We start from the raw sequence: 19,901 nt of genomic DNA, 5'->3' as shown, positions 1-19,901 counted from the left end.
TTCCCCTCTGCTGTGAAGGAGGCATATCCTGCTAGGCTCTGCTCCCTCAGCTTCAGTCCCCAAACAAAAAAGGTGTGGAGCAGTGCTTCCAATAGCCAGCAATGGATGCACCATGAGTGAACAATGAACATTGTTGAACAAACTTCAAGTCCTTGAGATTTGGGGGTGGTAATTACAACAAAACCTGCCTGATGGCTAACACATGATACAGCAGAGTTGTGTAAGATAAGCTTGGCACACAGGGGGTAAATGCATTATTATCTAACAGTAAGGAAGATGGAGTTTTAAAACATGTAACATACTACTGGATTTCCATTCTAGGCCAAAAGGGAGTAACAGGGACTAGACTTTCACCCACTTCTGTACCTCTGAAATAAGTGGGAAAAAAGGAAAAAAATAAGCAAAGCAATGGTTTTCAGACACTGCTATCAGGCAGTACAGGACAGTGAACCCTGAGAGGGCAATAAATGCCTAGAGCCTACCTGGCTTCCTGAAGACCTCGTAGGCCACAGAACACAGCGAAGACAGACCTGGCCGCCTATGGAGACCAAGGCAGCACCAGCACAGAGAGCCACAGAGGACCCCTTCCAACCTTTACAACTGACGTGCACGAGCACACGAAGAAACTAATCACTGCTGCAGAAAGGAACCGCCCGAAAGAAGTAGGGGAAACAAATCCTAGACCTCAGCAAGAGCCAGGAATAGTTTGTGTTCCTACCAGTTACAGTAGGAAAAAAAAAATTAGCCACAGGATAAAAACTGGCGTGGTTCTCCTAACAGCTCAAAAGCAAGCCTCAATTATTTCCAAGTAGCTTTACTTCCTAAAACAATGCTTAAGAATATTTACAGAAATATGGGGGTGGAGGGCATCCAAGAAGGTAAAATTCACAATATTTGAATTTCAATTAAAAATTGAATTTCAATTAAATTATTTAATTTTAAAATGCACAATATCTGAATTTCAATTAAAAATGAACTTCTGAATAAAAAAAATGCTACAAACATGTGTGCTTGCCATAAAGATGGGGGTAGGGGATGGACAGTGAGAGAGCATCCCCTGGAGGGGATGCTTCTCTTCCATTTTCCTTAGGGATTCTTTTTGGGCAGGTATGCATATGTGTCTGGTGTTTTTCAAGTCACTGGATCTAGGACTCAGACCATGCAGTCAATCACGTGGGATCCAGTTACCTGGATCGCAGGCACTTTGCTACCAGCTGGTTAATATTTGAATTTATTCTTTTTTATTTTTGGAGAGTATTTTTTTTTTCTTTTGCTATAGGGCACCTGAACTTGCCAGAAAGACAGAGACAGACAGAAAGAGAGAAATCAGCTCCCAGGGGGGATGACCACACCACAATCCCTTCTCTTCCATTCTCCTCTCAGGATCTTGGGTGCACACACACATGTGGCCAGTGTGAGTTTAAGCCACTGGAACATGAACTGTGGTCGACTACATGGGAGTTCAGCAACATAGCCATTACGCCAATGGCTGGTCCCATATTTAAATTTTAATAAATTTTTTAAAAAGAATTATTTAATTTTATTTATCATCATAAGAAAAAATTGCCACATGGCACACACACTCACCAGAGAGAGAGAGAAAGAGAGAGAGAGAGAGAGAGAGAGAGAGAGAGAGAGGGAGAGAGAAAGCAAGTCACTAGGTCTGGGACTCAAACCACAGTCGGCCATGTGGGAGCCCAGTGTCTTAACCACTATGCCAAAATTATTTTTTTATTGAAAAGAAGCAGGAATATATGACTCATAAATAGAAGAAAAGTCATCAGTGAAAATAATATGGATGGCAGAATTAGAAGACGAAGACCTCAAAACAGTTAGTATAACTAAATTTGATAATATAAAATGAAGAAGGCAGGGAAAAGCTTCAGCATGTTAACTAGAAACATGGAAGACATAAAAAAAGACTAAACTGAACCTCTAGAGAGAAAACTACAATAGCTGATGAAAAACAAAGTGGATGAGATTAACTGCAAAAGAAAAGGAAGAGTGAGCTCGAAGACATAGTAACAGAAATGACTCAAAATAGGAAAGAGATCATCAGCAAACTGTGGATGGGCAATTTCAAACAGCCTAGAATATACGCAGATGTATTTTATAATATATAACTTGTAATTATGAATTATATTACGTCTCTGTAATTATAGTTCCTGAAAGACAGATGGGGAACGAAAAGAAAAAATTACCAAATTTTCTTCTTCTGAAGAAAACAAGCCCCCCAGTCTCGAAAAGCTCAATGAACTTCAAACATAAGAAACAAAGAAAATTGCACGAAGACACGTCATCATCGAACTATTCAAAATCAATGATACAGAGAATTGTCTAAAACCTTCCCCCCAAAAAGGACAAATCACATACTCATATGGAAACACATATATGAATGATGTCAAACTTCTTGTCCGAAACCAAGAAAGCCAGTCAGTAGATCAACAGAGTATTCAAAAGGAAAAAACCCTATCAACCTAGAATGCTATACCTGGTGAAAACATCTTCCAAAGATGAAGGCAAACACCTTTTTTAGACACAGACAAGCTGATAGAGGTCATTCCCATAGGCCGGCACTACAAGAGAGTAACTGTTAAGGGAAGCCAATCAGGCAGGGGAAACTAATACCAAATGGAATCCGGATCCACACTAAGAAAAGAGCCCTGGCCATGACAAATACATGGGTAGATACAAACAACATTTTTATTTTTAAAAATCTCTTTTAAAAAATAGTTGCTTAAACAAACAAACAACATATAATACGATTCATGACCGGTGTCAAAGTAAAATGTATGGCAAAAGTAGCATAAAACCCATGAAGGAGAACTGGAACTTCAGTACGGTTCCACACTACAAGTGTGTGCCTGGACTCTCAGTATCTCGTCATCATCTTAACAAGGACACTAGTCCTACCTGGCTTAGGGTCCCACTCTTATGGCCTCTTTTAACCTTCATTACCTCTTTAAAGGCCCCACCTCCAAACTCAGTCACCTGAGGGTTAGGGCTCCAACATATACATTTGAGGAGATGAGGAGGGCACAATTAGTCTATAATGGATGGTAAAGATATACCATGCTAACGCTAAGAGGACGCTGTGGTGGCTATATTAATATGAAACAAAGGCAACTTCAGGTCAGAGAACATTACTAGAGAAACTCATTTCACAATGATAAAAGGGTCAATTAAATAAGAGAACATAAGATCCTAAATGTTTAAACACCTAAAAAAAAAATTCAAAACACATAAAGCAAAGCTGATAGGATTGAAAGGAGAAACAGACATACCCGGAATTGATAATGAGAGGTCTTGACATTCCTCTCAGGAACTGACACAAGCCCAGCTGTGGTGGTACAGGGCACCACTCTGCAATGCTGGAGCCCCATGGAAGACCACAGTTCGGATCCCAGGCTGACCTGAGACATAGTAGGCACGAGTGTGTGGGCGTCCATGATCCTGGCTGGCTGAAAGGCTTGTGGGGCAAATGGGATGAGGGTGTGATGGGATCCTATCAAGGGTGCCTGCTTCTCTCAAGGAAAAAAAATAAACTTAAAAATAAAAGTAGAAGACAGAGATGCAGGAGACCTAAGCAAACAATATGAACATGAACCTAAACAATATGGACACCTAACTTACTTGATGTTTATAAGACATTCCACCCAACAACAAAATATATTCTTCTCAAGTGTACAGGGGGCCAGCAGTGGCCTGGTGGTTAAGGTGGCTGGATCCTGAATGGCCAACTGCACTATCTGAGTCATGGACGAGGTGAACTTGAAAAATATACCTGGTGTGTGTGCGTGCATATGTGCGTGCCCAAAACCCCAAAAGAAAGAGATGGAGAAGGGATTGTGGTATGACCATCCCCCAGGGGAACACTCCCCCCACCCCCATCTTCGGCAAGCACATGTACCGTCCAGTCTACCAAAAAATATTATAAAAGACCACAAGAATGAAAATGCAAGATACTGGTCATCAGAAAAGTCATGACACATTTTTGCATAGAAAAATACATCATAGCTTTTCTGATGACCCGAGAGTTTGTACCTTTGAATCTTCAGATGTTCATTACGAACAAAACCAGAGCAGAACAAGGTTAAAAAATGTGGACGGCGCCGGGCGCATGTGCGTGCGTGCCCAAGATCCCGAGAGGAGAATGGAGGAGAAGGGATTGCGGCGTGGCCATGCCCCCTGGGGGGTGATTTCTCGCTTTCTGTCTCTATGTCTCTCTCTGTTTGTCTGGCGAGCACACGCGCCCTACAGTGAAAATCTCTCCAAAAAAAAAAAAAAGTGGACGGAGAGTAGAATAAAAATCCAAGTTCCCCAGCTGGCCTACCTACGCGTACACTTTGCCATAAGCTCACAGTCCAGAACTAGGTCTATACAGACTTACTGCAGATGGCACACCTTTGCTACTTGGTTCATTTTCTTCAGCAGAGATGCTTTTCTTTAAAGGAAACCTTACCGAAAAGCCTCAGAGGGGGAAAAAATGGTGGCGCCTGGATGGACATGACTATGCAAACTTCTTTCTCTTTCTTTTTTTGCCTTGACAGTTAATAACCAAGATGGGCTCACTGTATTTCTGCTACACAACCCAAAGTTGCGTTTGTACACATCCCTTGGGATTGCAGTGGTCTCTTCTCTTTCTAACTGAAACAGGGTTTTACAACAGAAGTAATAAGCTTCATGTCAACATTTTCAAGGAAACTGACAATGTAATTCTTCTGCCTCCCACTGGTTTTTCTGCTTCTTCGAGAACACTGAACTGTTTTGATACAGGGACATAATGTTAAAAGTGCTTTGTGGCAGCTAGAAGCAAATGATTAGAGTACAGGCTGTAATTACACCTGATATACTGGAATCCTCTCTTTGTAGCAATCACTTTACCAGAGACATCTATAACCAAGAATAATGTCCCCCCAGCCTCTATCCAGGACCAAGGAGGGCATTGTTATACCTCCAGCTCCTTTTTCTTTGCCAGATTTTAAAATGGCCCCACCCGGTTAAATATAATTTAGTCCTGTTTCTGTGGATTGGACCCTCTGACCCTGATCACCTTGTTAAATTGCACAAATTAATTTCTAACTTTCCTGAATTTTTTTCCTCTCAACAATCCCTGTCTATAAAGATACCGCTTGATTCATGTTCATGTTTTTTTTAAAAATTAATTTTATTACTTTCCTTTTTTCCAAAAACGTTTATGTATTGGGAACCAGCAGTTGGCGTAATGGCTATGTCGCTGGACTCCCACGTAGTCGACCGCGGTTCACGTCCCGGACCCGGTGGCTTAAAACTCACGCCGGGCGCGTGTGCGTGTGTGCCCAAGATCCCGAGAGGAGAATGGAGGAGAAGGGATTGCGGCGTGACCATCCCCCCTGGGGGGTGATTTCTCGCTTTCTGTCTCTATGTCTCTCTCTGTCTGTCTGGCGAGCGCACGCGCCCTACAGTGAAAATCTCTCCAAAAAAAAAAAAAAAAGTTTATGTATTTATTTCTTCTATGAGAGAGAGCACGAGAGGCACCGTGCCCCAGTAAGGTTCAGATGGCATGCCTGGTGTACCCAGGGGAGCTCTCCAGACTTGAACCAGAAATGTTCTCAGGGGGACAGCCTCTCAGAGCATTTTATTTTACCACTGTGCCACTGTCTAGCCCCCAGGTTTATAGTTTAACTCTCTGCTACTTACCAAAGACTATCCAAACATTCTCTGTACTCTAACTCTTGACTATCAGAAAGAAAAAACTAAGCCAACTCACTGAAACAGAGGATCAACATTTTCTTCTTTTTTTCCCCCACAGAGTTTTGCTACAGGGCACATGTGCTCACCAAAGAGATAGAGAGACAGAAAGCAGGAGAAATACCCCACCCCACCCTACCCCGGAATGGCCATACCACTGTCCCTTCTCCTCCATTCTCCTCTCAGGATTTTGGGCAAGCATGCACATGCACCCAGTGTGAGTTTCAAGCCACTGGTCCAGGACTCAAACTGCAGTCAATCTTGTGGGGACAGTCCAACGCCACAACCACTAAGCTACCTTTTGGTCCCACGATCAGTATTTTTGACATTGGAGACCCTGGTTCTCTCTTCTTTTCAGTACACAAGTCCACATTGCCGGAGCTTCTCCACCTTCGCGTTGCCTCAACCTTTACTTTCCTTACCAAAATGCTAATGTAACCAAATGAGAAATTCTTTCTTTTTTTTTTTGTAGTTCCTATACTCTAGGATGGCTACCTGCTGCTTTTCTCACCGCAGGAATTTCACTTTTAAATATCATCTGAACAATCTTCCCTTCTTTTCCAAGATGTCTTCATCTATCCTTTGGCGGAGGGAGAAAAACAAAACAAAAAAGCCTTTTTTCTTATTGATTCTGTCAAGTACTGTGAAATCCAGACACTCTGAACACAGAAATGAAAAAATCCACCTGACAACTAAACTAACACCTGGGTGATAGGGTAAACTAGACAGGAAAGGCCTATGAGGAAGAGGTAAGGAGATAGCAGTGCTCGAAAAACAGTTCCCCAAAACAAAAACAGAGAATGCGCAACTGTATAAAGGACTTCTTTGAATCTTGGGTAGAAAGGTTCTAAGAAATAATTATCTTGGCCTGGTGGTTAAGTCGCATAAGGTTAACTGTACAGATCAAGTCCTGGACCCAGAGGCTAGATAAATATGCCAGGAATGTGTATATGTACGGCCAAAATCATGGCAGGAAGAAGAAATGGAGAAGGGATTAATTTGTGACGATTCCCGGAGAGGGGTGATTCTTGCTTTCTTGCTTTCTTATGTGTCTCTCCAGTTGCATGCATGTGCCCTTTGACAAATTTAAAAACAAAACAAACAAAAAAAACCCGAAAGAAATGAATACCTCCACTATAACCCTAAAATATCCGGGAGGCTGATGGAAGGTTTGAGTGCCTACACAAGAACAAACCCAAGTGCATAGGCTTGTGCTGGCCTTTGCAGTGCAGCCCAGAGTGGGCAGAGGACAAACTGGGCAGCAAGTCCAGGACCAGCGCTCACTTCTACCCTGACCTGCCTGGAGCTTTGATGCATCAGGATCACAACCGCCCCACCGCCCACTACTGCTCTTCCCGTGCTAAAACATTTGACAGGGAAGAGCAGAACTAAATATGTTAAGGCAAAAGACTGAGTTCTCTGCTGTGTGGCTTTTTATACGCCAATTCTCTTTCTTTGGGTCTATCTATTGCCAGAAACTCTATGAGCCAATGAGTCTAAATGGCGAAACTAGTTCTCGGATTTTTCTCATTCATTTAGAAAATATTTACTAAAGCCAAATACATACCTGTTGCTAGGTACTGACAAAGAAGATCTGGCCTCTGCTCTTAAGAATCTCACAATACAGTTGGAGACATACACAAAAGATTTCAGCAACCAGGATGGTAAGTACTTTGACTCAGGTAGGCCAAGGACACTAGAAACAACCCAAAATTCATGGGGGTGGGGAGTGATGGCAGGGTCGGGGAAGTCATAAAGGAGAAGGCTGCTTAGAGAAGTTTAACCCTAGACATACCAAAAATTGTGGAATATGTTAAAGGATCTGAAATAGCAAGGGGAGAATTAGACAGAGATCAGGTTCTGAAGGGACCTGATGCCAGATCAGATGTTCACAGACTAAGATGTAAAGCCACACTTTTTAAAAAAGTAAAGCTAATCACTAAGAGAAGAGAGAATAACTTCACATATCTGCAGAAGGAAAATAATGAAAAATCCAAAAGACAAAATAAAATAAAACCATCAAGGAAACCATAAAAAGAAAACAGACAAGAAACGAGACAAGTATCATACTCATTACAATAAAAAAAAAAAAAAAACACAAAAATGATGTGAAACGCTAAAGACAAAATGAGGAGAAAGAATGCCATAAATACAAAATTACCAAAAAGTTCAAAACCAAGTATGTTACATACCACAAAGAGGGCTATTTAATATTGACAAAATATATAATCCAAGATTAAAAATAATTAGCATTTACTTACTGAATAAGCCAGTTAGACTGTAACAAGTAAAAAGTTTGAAAAGAAATGGGGGGAAAATCAGTTACTGTGGAAGATTAAACAAATTAATTAGTATACTTGTTAAAAAAAGATACAAGTTTGCTATAGTACATATCTGCTCGCTAGAGAGAGAATGTGAAAACACAAGACACCAAGTCCAGGACTCAAACGATGGTCAGCCACGTGGAAATCCAGCACCTCAACCACCACCACACCACTTGCTGACTCCACTTATAGCATTTTATACCTTAGAAGTACAACTTCTATTCAAATGTTCACAGAATATTTACAAGAATAAGCCATGTACTAGGGCATGAATAAAACATAATCAAAAAAGTAGATAAGTTTGGGACCAGCAGTTAGCGTAATGGCTGTGTCATTGGACTCCCATGTAGTCAACCACGGTTTGCGTCCTGGACCCCTGGCTTAAAACTCACGCCAAGCGTGTGTGCCTGTGTGCCCAAGATCCCAAGAGGAGAATGGAGGAGAAGCAATTGTGGTGTGGCCATCCCCCCTAGGGGGTGATTTCTCGCTTTCTGTCTCTCTGTCTGTCTGGCGAGCGCATGCGCCCTATAGCAAAAACCTATCCAAAAAAAAAAAGGACGAAGGAAGTCAGAGAATTTTGACTACCAGATTGCTTACATTACCTAATTTAGGGATTACATTTAGCTTTAAATGGGGAGACTTCGAAAAGTTTGTGGAAAGATGGAATTAAAGTACAAGTTTATTTTGGTAGTTTCTAACTAAAAATACACATTGACAATATGACTCAGTCATTTTACTCCTAGGTATTCACCCAAGAGAAATAAGAATCTGTTTATACAAAGGCTATTAACAGCTTTATTCATAATGATAAAAACTGCAAACAACCATAGTGTTCATAACAGGTGACTAAGCAAATGGGTATACTGGAATATAGAGATATACTGGAAAACTACTTATCATAAAAAAGAAACTACTGATACATGTAAAACAAATGAATCTCAAAATAGTCTGTTGAGTGGAATACGCTAGACAAAAAACATGCTGTACAATTCCATTTATATAAAATTCTAGAATGACAAAGGCTGCCTGGGGGCAGGAATAGATGAGTAAAAACTGATTGCAAAAGATACCAAGGGAACTTTTGGGGTGATAAAAATGATCTATGACTGCACTGCCCAATCCAGCAGCCACTAGCCATATGCAGTTACTGAGCACCTGAAGTGTGGCTAATGCAACTGAAGAACTAAATTTTAAATTTAAATAGATCTCAATTTTAATGTAAAAACCGATACTTGATTCAGTTACTGTAAAACATTTAAACATATTTAGAGAGATTTGGAAAGGGGGAATCTGCTTTTTCAACTGTAAATTTTATGAAATCTAAATAGTTAGCAACCAAATTGAGCTGTAAATGTAAAATAACATGGGATTTCATGTATAAAAAAAGAATGTAAAATGGATCAATAATTTCTTTATATGGACTACATGTTGAACGATTATTTTTGGTATCCTAAAGTAAATAAAATGTTTTATTAAAATTAATTTTATTTCTTTAATTATTGCCAAGTGGTACTAAAAAGTTTGAGTATCTTATCTAGTTCACACTGCATTTCTGCTAGACAGTTCTTGTCTGTATCTTCATTGTGACTGTGGAAACATCATATACATCAGCAAATTTAAAACTGCCATTTATAATGAGTGTATTTGATGGTATAGACATTATATTCAATTGGGCAGCATTTATATGTATGTGTATGTGCATAAGAGAGAGACTGTGTGTGAGGATATAGTGGTCACCCCTTAACCTGTTTCTCTGTGTATTCAAATTACCTATAGTATAGGACAATAAGATATGTCGAGGGAAACCACATACATATAACTTTTTTTATGGTATGTTTAACAATTCTGTTTTATTTTATTTTATTACTGTTAATCTATTACTGAGCCTATTTATAAATTAAACTTTCTCACAGGTGCATATGTGTAGGAAAAACCAGTATCTATAGGGCTTGGTTGCTCTCCTTATGGTTTCAGGCACCCCTTGGGGGTCCTGAAATGTATCCCGTATGGATAATCAGGGACTAACACATAGTAAATGACTATTTTGTTTGTGACCTTTCCTTACTCAAAATTAAAAGTAAAACAATTCACCAAGTAAATACATACAAAATTCGCTGTTCCTCTTAATAGTTACCACGCTCAGTCATATTATGGTTATTCTATATTTGCCTCTCTTGCTAGTCTTTGAGTTTCTTGACCTGGGATGTTAACATTGTATTTGATGAATGTTTTAATAGCTGCAGAATTGTCCAAAATACTTCATATAGTCTAATTCCTTTAAAATTCCTGCAAATTGAGCCTTACTATTCCCTTTTTTTTTTCCCCCAGATGAGAAACTGAGGGTCAGGAGGTCAGAAAGGTTAATGTAACTCACCAAATATCCAGAGCTGGTAAATGACAGAGCAACATAATGTTTTAAGCCCACATGTGCCTTAACTCCAAAACCCATTCTTTCATTTCACCATACTGCCTCCTCTCCAAGCAGGCACTTAATAACCATGGGATAAATGACAGAATCAAAGTAAAGTGGAACCACAGACATTTTAAACTTCTAGTGATTGATGTAGCTATCCAGTCTTGAATGGGTTCTCTCCAGGCAAAAGACAACTTGGTAGCTCTTACTAGATCAAGAAGGGTGAATATAGTAGAAAGGAAAAAAAAATCCCTCTCAATTAAACTTCCCACTCAGGAAGAAGAAAAATAACCCAGAACAAAGATCATGAGAAAGAGAAAAAAGGAAATGCTGACTCTGCGAATACGGCTAATTAATGCAAAAGAATGAGTATAATAGCAACTTCAGCATTCAAACAGAAAGTTAGGGATCCTAAAGAGGTACAGTTTCTAAGTCCTTTGGAGCTCTTCTTTAATTAGCCTCCCAGAATCTCAACATTCCTGTTTGAATAATCCATATTTCTGGTTATTTATTCAGCTCCCCACTGCTACACATTACCAGGCCATATGCTACAGGAATGCATCAGTTCCTGTTTGCACTCAGCCATCCAAAGACACTGGCAGCTCAGACCTTTAAGAAGCTTAGAGGAAAGTCCCAGCAGAGTGAAGTTTTAAGGTTAGAAGGCCTCTGGATGCTATCTGCTTGCAGGAAGGTGGGTCACTGCAACAAAAGGACAGGCAATTAGAAGGGTAAAGAAGATAAACAAAAGACTCAAGAGGGTAAAACTAATGGAAACTCAACTAAACACTAAAAGTTTCTGAATAATTTCCTATACCCCTTTCTGCACTTTATAAAATCATTTGGTTTTAAAAGCAATTCCTCAAAGGAAGACTTTCAGTCAGTACAAGGCCTTACATGCACTGAACAAAGAGGTGTACTCTGCCCCAAGTACACTACAAGTTCTTTAAAGAGAACCTATTCTAGAAATGAGTGGATTTCAAGTAGTTCATGAAAAAATGGAATTAAAGTACAAGCCTAGTGGTTAAGAGAGCCAGATCTCATGTGGCTGACTACAGCTCAAACCCTGACCCTGGACGCTTGAAAAGCACACCAGGTACGTGTGCAACATGTGCCCCGAACCCTGAAAGGAAGGAAAACTGGAGGAGAAAAGGATGTGTGCCTACACCCCGTACTTTCTCCTCTTTTTTCTCTCTCTCTCTGTTTCTCCGGCTCTGTGACAAGTGCATGCCTCCTTCCTCTGGTAACTAAAATAGTACCAAAGATTCCAAAATCCGTGCACAATTTTTTTCATAATATACATGTTCCATGAACTTCTTGAAGGCTCTGCATATATACCTTGATAATCCTAAAACCATTTTAAACACAAAAATGGTCACTGTAGAATTTGTTTTAATAGCAAACGTTGGAAACAACCTCAGTATCAACAACAGAATACCAAGTGACAGTTCCTTTCGAGTCTATTACGCAGTTATTGAAAACTCTCCTGAGGATTATTATCACAGCATGGGGGCCAGCATGTTAAGTTTAAAAAGAAACAGAATAGAAAACTTTATGTGTGGCAGGCCTAAAACATTGCTGAAATAAGAAAACAATTACAGACAGAAAGACTATAAGAAAATATACTCCCAAAGACAGGCTGTTTGGGTGACGGATCTGTCTTTTTAGCTCCTGAAGGAAGGAATTTTAATTTATTTCCATAAATGCCTAGCACTTAACATAGTACCTTCATCAATATTTTAACAGCACTTCTGCATATATGTCTTTCAAATTACATTTAATAAATATATACCAAACTTAAGATTTTTTTAAAAGAAATATCTTTGTTTAACAGAGTTTCATTATACATGATTAGAAGTTTTAAGATGGCAGGGTTTGGTACAATTTTATAAAGACTAATTCCATATCATTAGTCTTCTAACCATGCAAACATGCTCTAGTATCTCTCAATTTCGAAACTGTCTGTTGACCCGACACTAGACTCTGGTTTCCTCCCTGCTACTTTCACTCACACTTCTCTAGCTACATTTTTTTCAAAAGAGTTATCGATACAAATTACCTCCCCTTTGCTTCCAACTTCAGGATTCTGTGAAATAATTATGAAACTTACACAATATCCACTTGAAGGAATTAGCGCATAGATATATAAGTAAACAAAAGTTCTAGAACTGTCTTGCATGTTTTTGTATTTCCTATGCTAAGTACATAGCTTATGCACAACTCAATGAATGTAGAAATTTAAAAAAAAATGAATGACATTCTGGAGAATAACAAAAAAACAGATAAACTTGAGGCATATACAGAAAATTAGGCTGAATTTAGAAATTTAATGGCTAAATTTTCCTAACACTAAGGGAAGGAGTATCACTCTTCAAACACAATGGTTATTTACCAGCTGATATAATGGTAGGATACAGACAGACCAAAATATACTTTTGAAAAATCATGTACACACACATACATACACCGACATGCCCATGCCTGAAGGCTTTACTGTCCTTTATATCTAGGAAACTGAACGCTACAAAAGCCCACAACGACGTGTTTTTAAATCCAGCCTAATAATGAAAAGTCAGGCAAAAAACATGGGAGAGCTGGGCGGTGAGAAACGTACCTGAGCATGAGGTTCATCAGCTGAAGACCCTCACCCTTCAGGAAGCGCTCACGATTGGAACTGAGCATTAGGCAGGAACAGAGTGAGTCGAATAGGTTCTCCATCATCTCCTGTTCCTCAGCCGTGCTGGGATTGTGTCTTTTAAACACCTGTCAGGCAAAGACAGCAGAACACACGGAACCCTAAGAGAATGTCTTTTCATCAGTCACCACTTAGTGTCCCAAGCCTGTCTATTATAACCCCACAAATAAGAAAACGGAAGTTTACCAAACAAAATTCATGGCAGTTTCTATTTTAGAGAAACGAGACTTTTTGATTCACAGATATTGTAAGTACATGGCTATTAATTCATGCAAAAAAACAAAGCACTCAACTGACTGCTAGGCCCATGGTGATAGATAATTCCAGGGAGGAAGATATATGTTCTAAAAAACGGGCCCAGCTGCAGTAGCACACATTGGTAGATGCTTGCTACTCTGCTGACTGAGGTCATCTTAGAGGCCTGGGCTCGATTCCAGCCTAACCCAAAGAGCAGGGCAGTGTCACAACTACAGCTCCCGCTACTTGGGAGGCTAAGGCAGGAGGATCACAACATAGAAAAGACTGTTTAAAACAGTAACAGCCACATGTTTACTGCAAAATACAACACAGATACAGAAAACCCATAAAGGACACATATAGCTAAATGAACAAAATGAGCACCCCTGAAACCATTATCCAGGGCAAGAAACAACTCCACTTGCCCAACCCAACCACATCCCATTTCCTCTCCTTCTAACAATAACCGCAATCCAGAGGGGAAATCTTGGCTCAATATAAGGATGAGTTTCTTAACAATCAGGGCAACTGAGCTGCCTCATTCAGCAACTGGGGATCTAAGTCACAGGAGGGTTTACAGCAGAAGTGCTGTCTTTGCCAGAGGTATACAGCACGCTAGTGGAAAGTCTTTTAACGTTATATGCATACCCTCACAGCCTACTCTGGGATGATCAATAACCTCGCAGGAGAAGGACTATATACCTTTCCAGAATTGGAAACGGATTCTCATTTCAAAGCTCTATTTTTGGGGTGGAGGCCAAGCCACTCAGGCTGCTGGCAGCAAGATGGAAGCTGTATGCAAACTGACATCTCAGACACTCCCAACACTCTCACGATTTTATCCAAATATTCTATTTTCAGTCTTGTTTTTGGAGTAACACAGATGAGATTTGTTAGAAGAAATCTTAACAGTACTTTCAGCATGCCAGCAGGATAACATTTCGATTGGATTTACATTTCTTGTATGAGCAAATGGCAGTTCCCAAATTCTCAGTCTAGCCTTCCAAGCCACGTCCTTCCCTAGTCTCCTCTGTGACCTCTGCCCCGCTACACTGGAACTTGCTCCCTTTCTTCTTATCTGGACCTTAAATAAATGGACCCTATTTTAATGGCTGACTGAAAGGAAAGGAGGTGAATCCTCTTATGAGCAATCCAAATGAAATAATTTAGTAGTCTCGGCTCAGGAATATATACCTAAGCGAAAGGCACATCTGTTTGGATTGGCATTGGATTAGAGGATGGGAAGAGTCCACCCAGGTCCACAGTGATATCTGGTCCAAAAGAACAAAAGACTACAGGGCCAGCAGGTGGTGTGGTAGTTAAGGCTCTGGACTTAACTACATGGTTGGCCATGGTTTGAGTCCCAGACCAGGTGGTTTGCTTTCTCTCTTGCGCTTTCTCTCTCTCTGTCTCTCTCTGATCAAATCAAAACAAAAATAAGGGACCAGCAGTTAGTGTAATGGCTATGTCGCTGGACTCCCATGTGGTCAACCGCGGTTCAAGTCCTGGACCCAGTGGCTTAAATTCACGCGAGGCGCGTGTGTGTGAGTGCCCAAGATCCTGAGAGGAGAATGGAGAAGGGATTGCGGTGTGGCCGTCCCCCGGGGGGGGTGTGTGTGTGTGATTTCTCGCTCTCTGTCTCTCTGGAGAGCACACGCCCTGTAGCAAAAACTTCTCAACCCCCCCACAAAAACAAACAAACAAACAAAATAATAAAAAATAAATATTTTTTAAAAAAGAACAAAAGACTACGAAAAGGAGGCAAACCATGTACTCCCAGAGTAACCTCAGACCTGCTGACATGCTCCACATGGCTTACATCACATGGCTTATGCCTTCCCACAATCTCCAGCTCCACCTCCCATTTAAAGCAGGCCATGCATCTTCATGGCAGACAGGAAGCATAAGAATTACTCACGGATAACTGCTGAAGAAGCACATCGATTCCATCCAGCTCCCCAAGCAATTCCCTGTTTTCTAAAAGAGGAAAAAAATAGAGGAAGAAAAAAAAATGAAGCTAACTGTCAGATTTTACAGCCGTCTAACACTGATACATCAGCAAACAAAATCAATACAGCTTGACAGAGTACAAAAGCTGCACAGAGAGCAAGAGGGGGAGCAAGGGGATGCCAAAGGCAAGAGAGCTTGCTGTCATGATCTGAAACAAGCCTGGCTCCTATCCTAACAGAATATCAATACCGCCAGGGAGCCTCACCATCGTTGTCCTGGAGCAATATGGCCAGCACTTCGCTGCAGTACAGTTTGTTGGCATCGAAAGGCATCTTCGCCTGTGGGGAAACAGGAGAAATGAGAAAAACATTTAGGGGTCTCACTTCTGTCCCCGGGACAAATTTTCACAAGTACCAGAATCTGAGTTAGAGAGAAGTACAAGTTAGAAAGGAAAAAGGTAGGTTAAGGGTAAAAAACTCTGCCTCTGCTCTCAAAAGACCAAACCTAAGTACTACATAGTAAAGCCATAAATGGCATATAGACACAATAGCTCTTTCATTCCTAATGCCCAGGTACAAATATCATCTCCTCTGTGAAGCCTTCCCAGATTCCCCCTCTTTTCTTTTTCTTTTGTTGTTCTTTTGCTTTGCTTTTTTGTTATAGGAGAGAGACAGAGACAGAGATGGGGGAGGAAAAGAGGGGAAGAAATTTCCCCCAGGAGGGATGGCCACACTGCAATGTCTTCTCCATTTTCCTCTCAGGATTTTAGGCAAGCACACATAGGCACCCAGTGTGATTTTCAAGCCACTGGGTCCAGGACTCAAACCATGGAGTTGGCTATGTGAGTGATTCGGCACTCTTAACCTCCACGTTATCTGCTGGCCCTCAGATTCCCCATTCTGAGTCCAGAAAATCTGTGTGTCTAGCACATAGCACATACTCTAATGTGAACTAGATGAATGATAGAAAGTTTTGAACTCTTAAGACTAAAACTCATCATAAAGCTTCATTCACAAGATACAATCATAAAATTAGGTGGTAAATTAGCTAATATATGATCAGAAAGGATGAAAAAAAGCAATTTCTTGTTTGGATTAGCTGGAGGTATTTATAACAAAGTAGTTCCTTTTGGATTTCTTTAATGCTTAAAATTTAATTTGAAATCATAAACCTATGCCATAATCTCCCTACTATTTAAAAAGGAAACCATATTAAATATGCAAAAATGTGTTAATATTTTAACACCCAAATGACTACCCACAGTTCGTTCCCTGCTGCATGCTCTGCTCCCTGGGAGTTTCAGAGGGGACAGAACTACTGCAAAGACTATCTTTCAAGGCCATCCACATTGCCACCTAAATATCTTACCGTTGGTGGGACTTAAATATCACACCACTAACAATGCCCCTCGGATAAAAGTGCAGAGAGGAGCAAGCCTTGCTGATGGGTTTTCATTTCCAGTACCCAGGCTCCCTAAAACGCAGGCACAGAGACAATGACTATTAATCAGGAGCAGCCTTTGCTACCTATCCAGGTTTTTGAAATGACAAATAATTTCTGTACCTGTAAAGGACAGGGAAGTGTTTATCTTGGAGCTAACACTTCCATCACTTTAGCGCCGGTCACAGTTCTGTTTGGACATTGATTTTGTACTTAAGAAGGAAGAGTGGCACCTAATCAAGCCACATTCAGCATCATTTCAGTTTCCTGTGCAAGTCTTCTTTGTTATGCCCAAGTGCGCCCCCCAGGGCTTCAGGAGGACAAACAGGTACAACCCATCAGAGGTGAAAAGAGCTGTAAATGCAAGGTCTTACATGTGCTGACTACCAGGTGTGCTTCCTCGGCAAGTTTAGGCCTCGTTTTAAGATATTTAGTGTAACAGCCAGGGCTCACATGCAATATGTGGTATGTTTTACTCAAGAAAAATAGTGACACAAAAATCAAAACACAAAGCCTAGTGCTTAATGAAGAAAATCCCAATGGATGACCATGGATTGAATACTGGTCCCAGTGGCTTAAAAAATATGTCCAGTGGGACCAGCAGACAGCATAAAGGTTAGATTGCTGGGCCCTCACACAGTTGATCGTGGTTCAAGTCCTGGACCCAGTGGCTTAAACTCACGCCAGGCACATGTGTGTGCATGCCCAAGAACAAAAGGAGAATGGAGGAGAAGTGATTGGGGCATGGCTACCCCCCCCCAGGGGTGATTTCTCGCTGTCTGTCTCTCTCTTTCTGGGGAGCACATGCACCCTATAGCAAAAAATAAAAAGTCTCTCTTAAAAAAAAAAAAAAATGTCAGGCATGTGTGTGTCCATGCCCCAAATCCTAACAGGATGGAGAAAAAGAGAAGGGGTTTTGGTATGGCCACACCCACTGAAGGGGTGCTTTCTCTCTGTTTCCCTATGGAGAGTGTGTCCACCCTCTGGCAATTAAGAAAAAAATTGAAACACAAATGTAAAAAGTTAAGGGTAAATATCTTTATCAGAATCACAGACTTACTAATAAAATTACTTATTTAAATTATTTAAGTTCCAAGTATCGTTATATTTTTAAAAATTTAAGAAACATTGGCTTCGATGTAGCTTTTCATCGGCTAGAGTTCTTGTCTGAAACAAAGTAAGCTTGACTGAAAAAAGTCCTAAGACATCAGACCACCAGAGCAATAGCTGTTCCATGGTTCCAACGCCTTCTACTCTGCACTGGATTCTATAAACCCCAGTTTCCAAGTTACAGGGAAGTTTTTCTCTTTCCTTCAATTACTATATATTGGCCACCTGCTATATGCAAGACACAGAATGAAGCCTAAGAGTAAACTAGACCTGAGCCCTGTCCGCTGTTATAACATTTAAAAATATTACAATGAATTAAAATTTATTTAAACAATTCAAACAAAAACAAAAGGATACAAAATTGGCAGTTCCCAGACTGTGTGGAGAGGTAACTGAGGTGCCACGCTGAATTTACTGCAAGATATATTTAATTTCCTTTCTTCCTTCTTTCCTTCCTTCCTTCCTCTTCTCCCCTCCGCACTGCCGTTTTCATGATAGGGCATGTGTGCATGCATGGGACACAGAGAGAGAGACAGAGAGGCACTTGCACAGGGCTCAGCCCCATCGCAATCTTCTTCCACTCCCTAGGCCCACCAGGATCTTGGACATACGGACATGCCTGGGGTTTTTCAGGCTGACTGATCTAGGGATTCAAACTGCAGTAGGCAAGTGGTTTCCAGCTCCGCAGTCTGGTACACTGATGACCATGCTACAGAGACTGGGCTAAGTATTTTAAAATTTCAAGGAAAACACAGTAGCCCTTCCCATCTTTGGAATACTGCATTAACTACTGCTCAAAGTACATCTCTTTCAATGACATTATATTTGTGGGGCTGGGTTTTTGGTTTTTTGTTTTTTTTTTTTTTGAGTTTTTTTGCTATAGGGTGCGTGCATTCTCCAGACAGACAGAGAGAGACAGAGAGACAGAAAGCGAGAAATCATCCCCCAGGGGGGATGGCCATGCCGCAATCCCTTCTCCTCCATTCTCCTCTTGGGACCTTGGGCACGCACGCACACGCGCCTGGCGTGAGTTTTAAGCCACTGGGTCCAGGACGCAAACCACAGTTGACTACTTGAGAGTCCAGTGACAAAGCCATTACGCTAACTGCTGGTCCTGGGGCTGGGTTTTGATAGTTGCTGTGAGAAAACAACTGTGTGAAAATCAATGTGGAATAGGAACGAGGGAGGTGGTCAATCTGATTCTACGGTTTGAGAAGTTGTGTGGTGCCAAAAAGGCACATGCATCCATTCATAGTAACTGTGGTATTTAGGAATGAAATAAAAATACTTTTTCTTTCAATTTATGTGTATTATTATTATTCTAATATCTACTAGATTGTTAGGACATAAATATATATTATGATGCTTGGACCTAAGTAAATAAATGGGACTATTACATACTTTGTGGCATAAGGGCACTGTTAACATTACCACCAAGAGTACCATGAACCAGCAATGGGTATCTGCGACCCAAGTAACATTTCTTGGTCTCAGTTTCCCCATCAGTAAAGTAGAAATAAAAATAATACTTACTGGAGAGTTACTGTGTGAATTAAATAAGCTAACAGGCAAGAACCCAATGAAGAGTAGGTACGACACGTTTTTCTGATGACCAGAATCAGAAATACCCAGGGTAGGACCTCGGCTCTAACAGTGACCAGGAACGAGATGGTGGCTGAATTACTCGGCCTGTCCTACGTAAGATGAGAGCAAACAGTATCTTCCTCATGAGGCTGCACTAAACGAACTAGAGCACACGTGACAGGCACACAGCTGCTGAGTTCCCATTTGGAATTCTTGTTGCCCCAGGAAATGTCTAGCTGTTGCTACCTGAGTTTCCACTCTTCCCATAGTCAATTTTTAAAAATCAAAATGACAATTTCATCACATTTTTTCTCAAAATAAAAGCCCTGTGACAGAAAAATTGGCATGAAAAGGGAATCTAAAATGCTCAGGCCTGCCAGCTTTCTACCGGAGCCCTGGAAGCTCCAGGACTGAGTGGTGC

At 40.8% G+C, this 19,901-nt stretch overlaps 1 protein-coding gene across 1 annotated transcript in view; it reads right to left on the bottom strand.

The window, feature by feature from the left end:
• CTNNBL1 (catenin beta like 1) overlaps positions 1-19,901 on the bottom strand; it is a 207,577-nt gene that overhangs the window by 90,375 nt on the left and 97,301 nt on the right. Inside the window, exons 8-10 of the mRNA XM_006144120.3 lie at positions 15,612-15,684; positions 15,315-15,373; positions 13,079-13,227 (exon numbers count right to left, since the gene is read on the bottom strand). Of these exons, the coding sequence (XP_006144182.1) occupies positions 13,079-13,227; positions 15,315-15,373; positions 15,612-15,684 (281 nt within the window). The remainder of the gene's footprint in view (positions 1-13,078; positions 13,228-15,314; positions 15,374-15,611; positions 15,685-19,901) is intronic.

Source organism: Tupaia chinensis, unplaced genomic scaffold (genome assembly GCF_000334495.1).
Source record: "Tupaia chinensis unplaced genomic scaffold, TupChi_1.0 Scaffold000115_1, whole genome shotgun sequence".
In the NCBI taxonomy this organism is placed as follows: Eukaryota; Metazoa; Chordata; class Mammalia; order Scandentia; family Tupaiidae; genus Tupaia; species Tupaia belangeri.
Note: the sequence above shows the minus strand (reverse complement) of the source record. Positions and strands in the feature narration are given on the sequence as shown.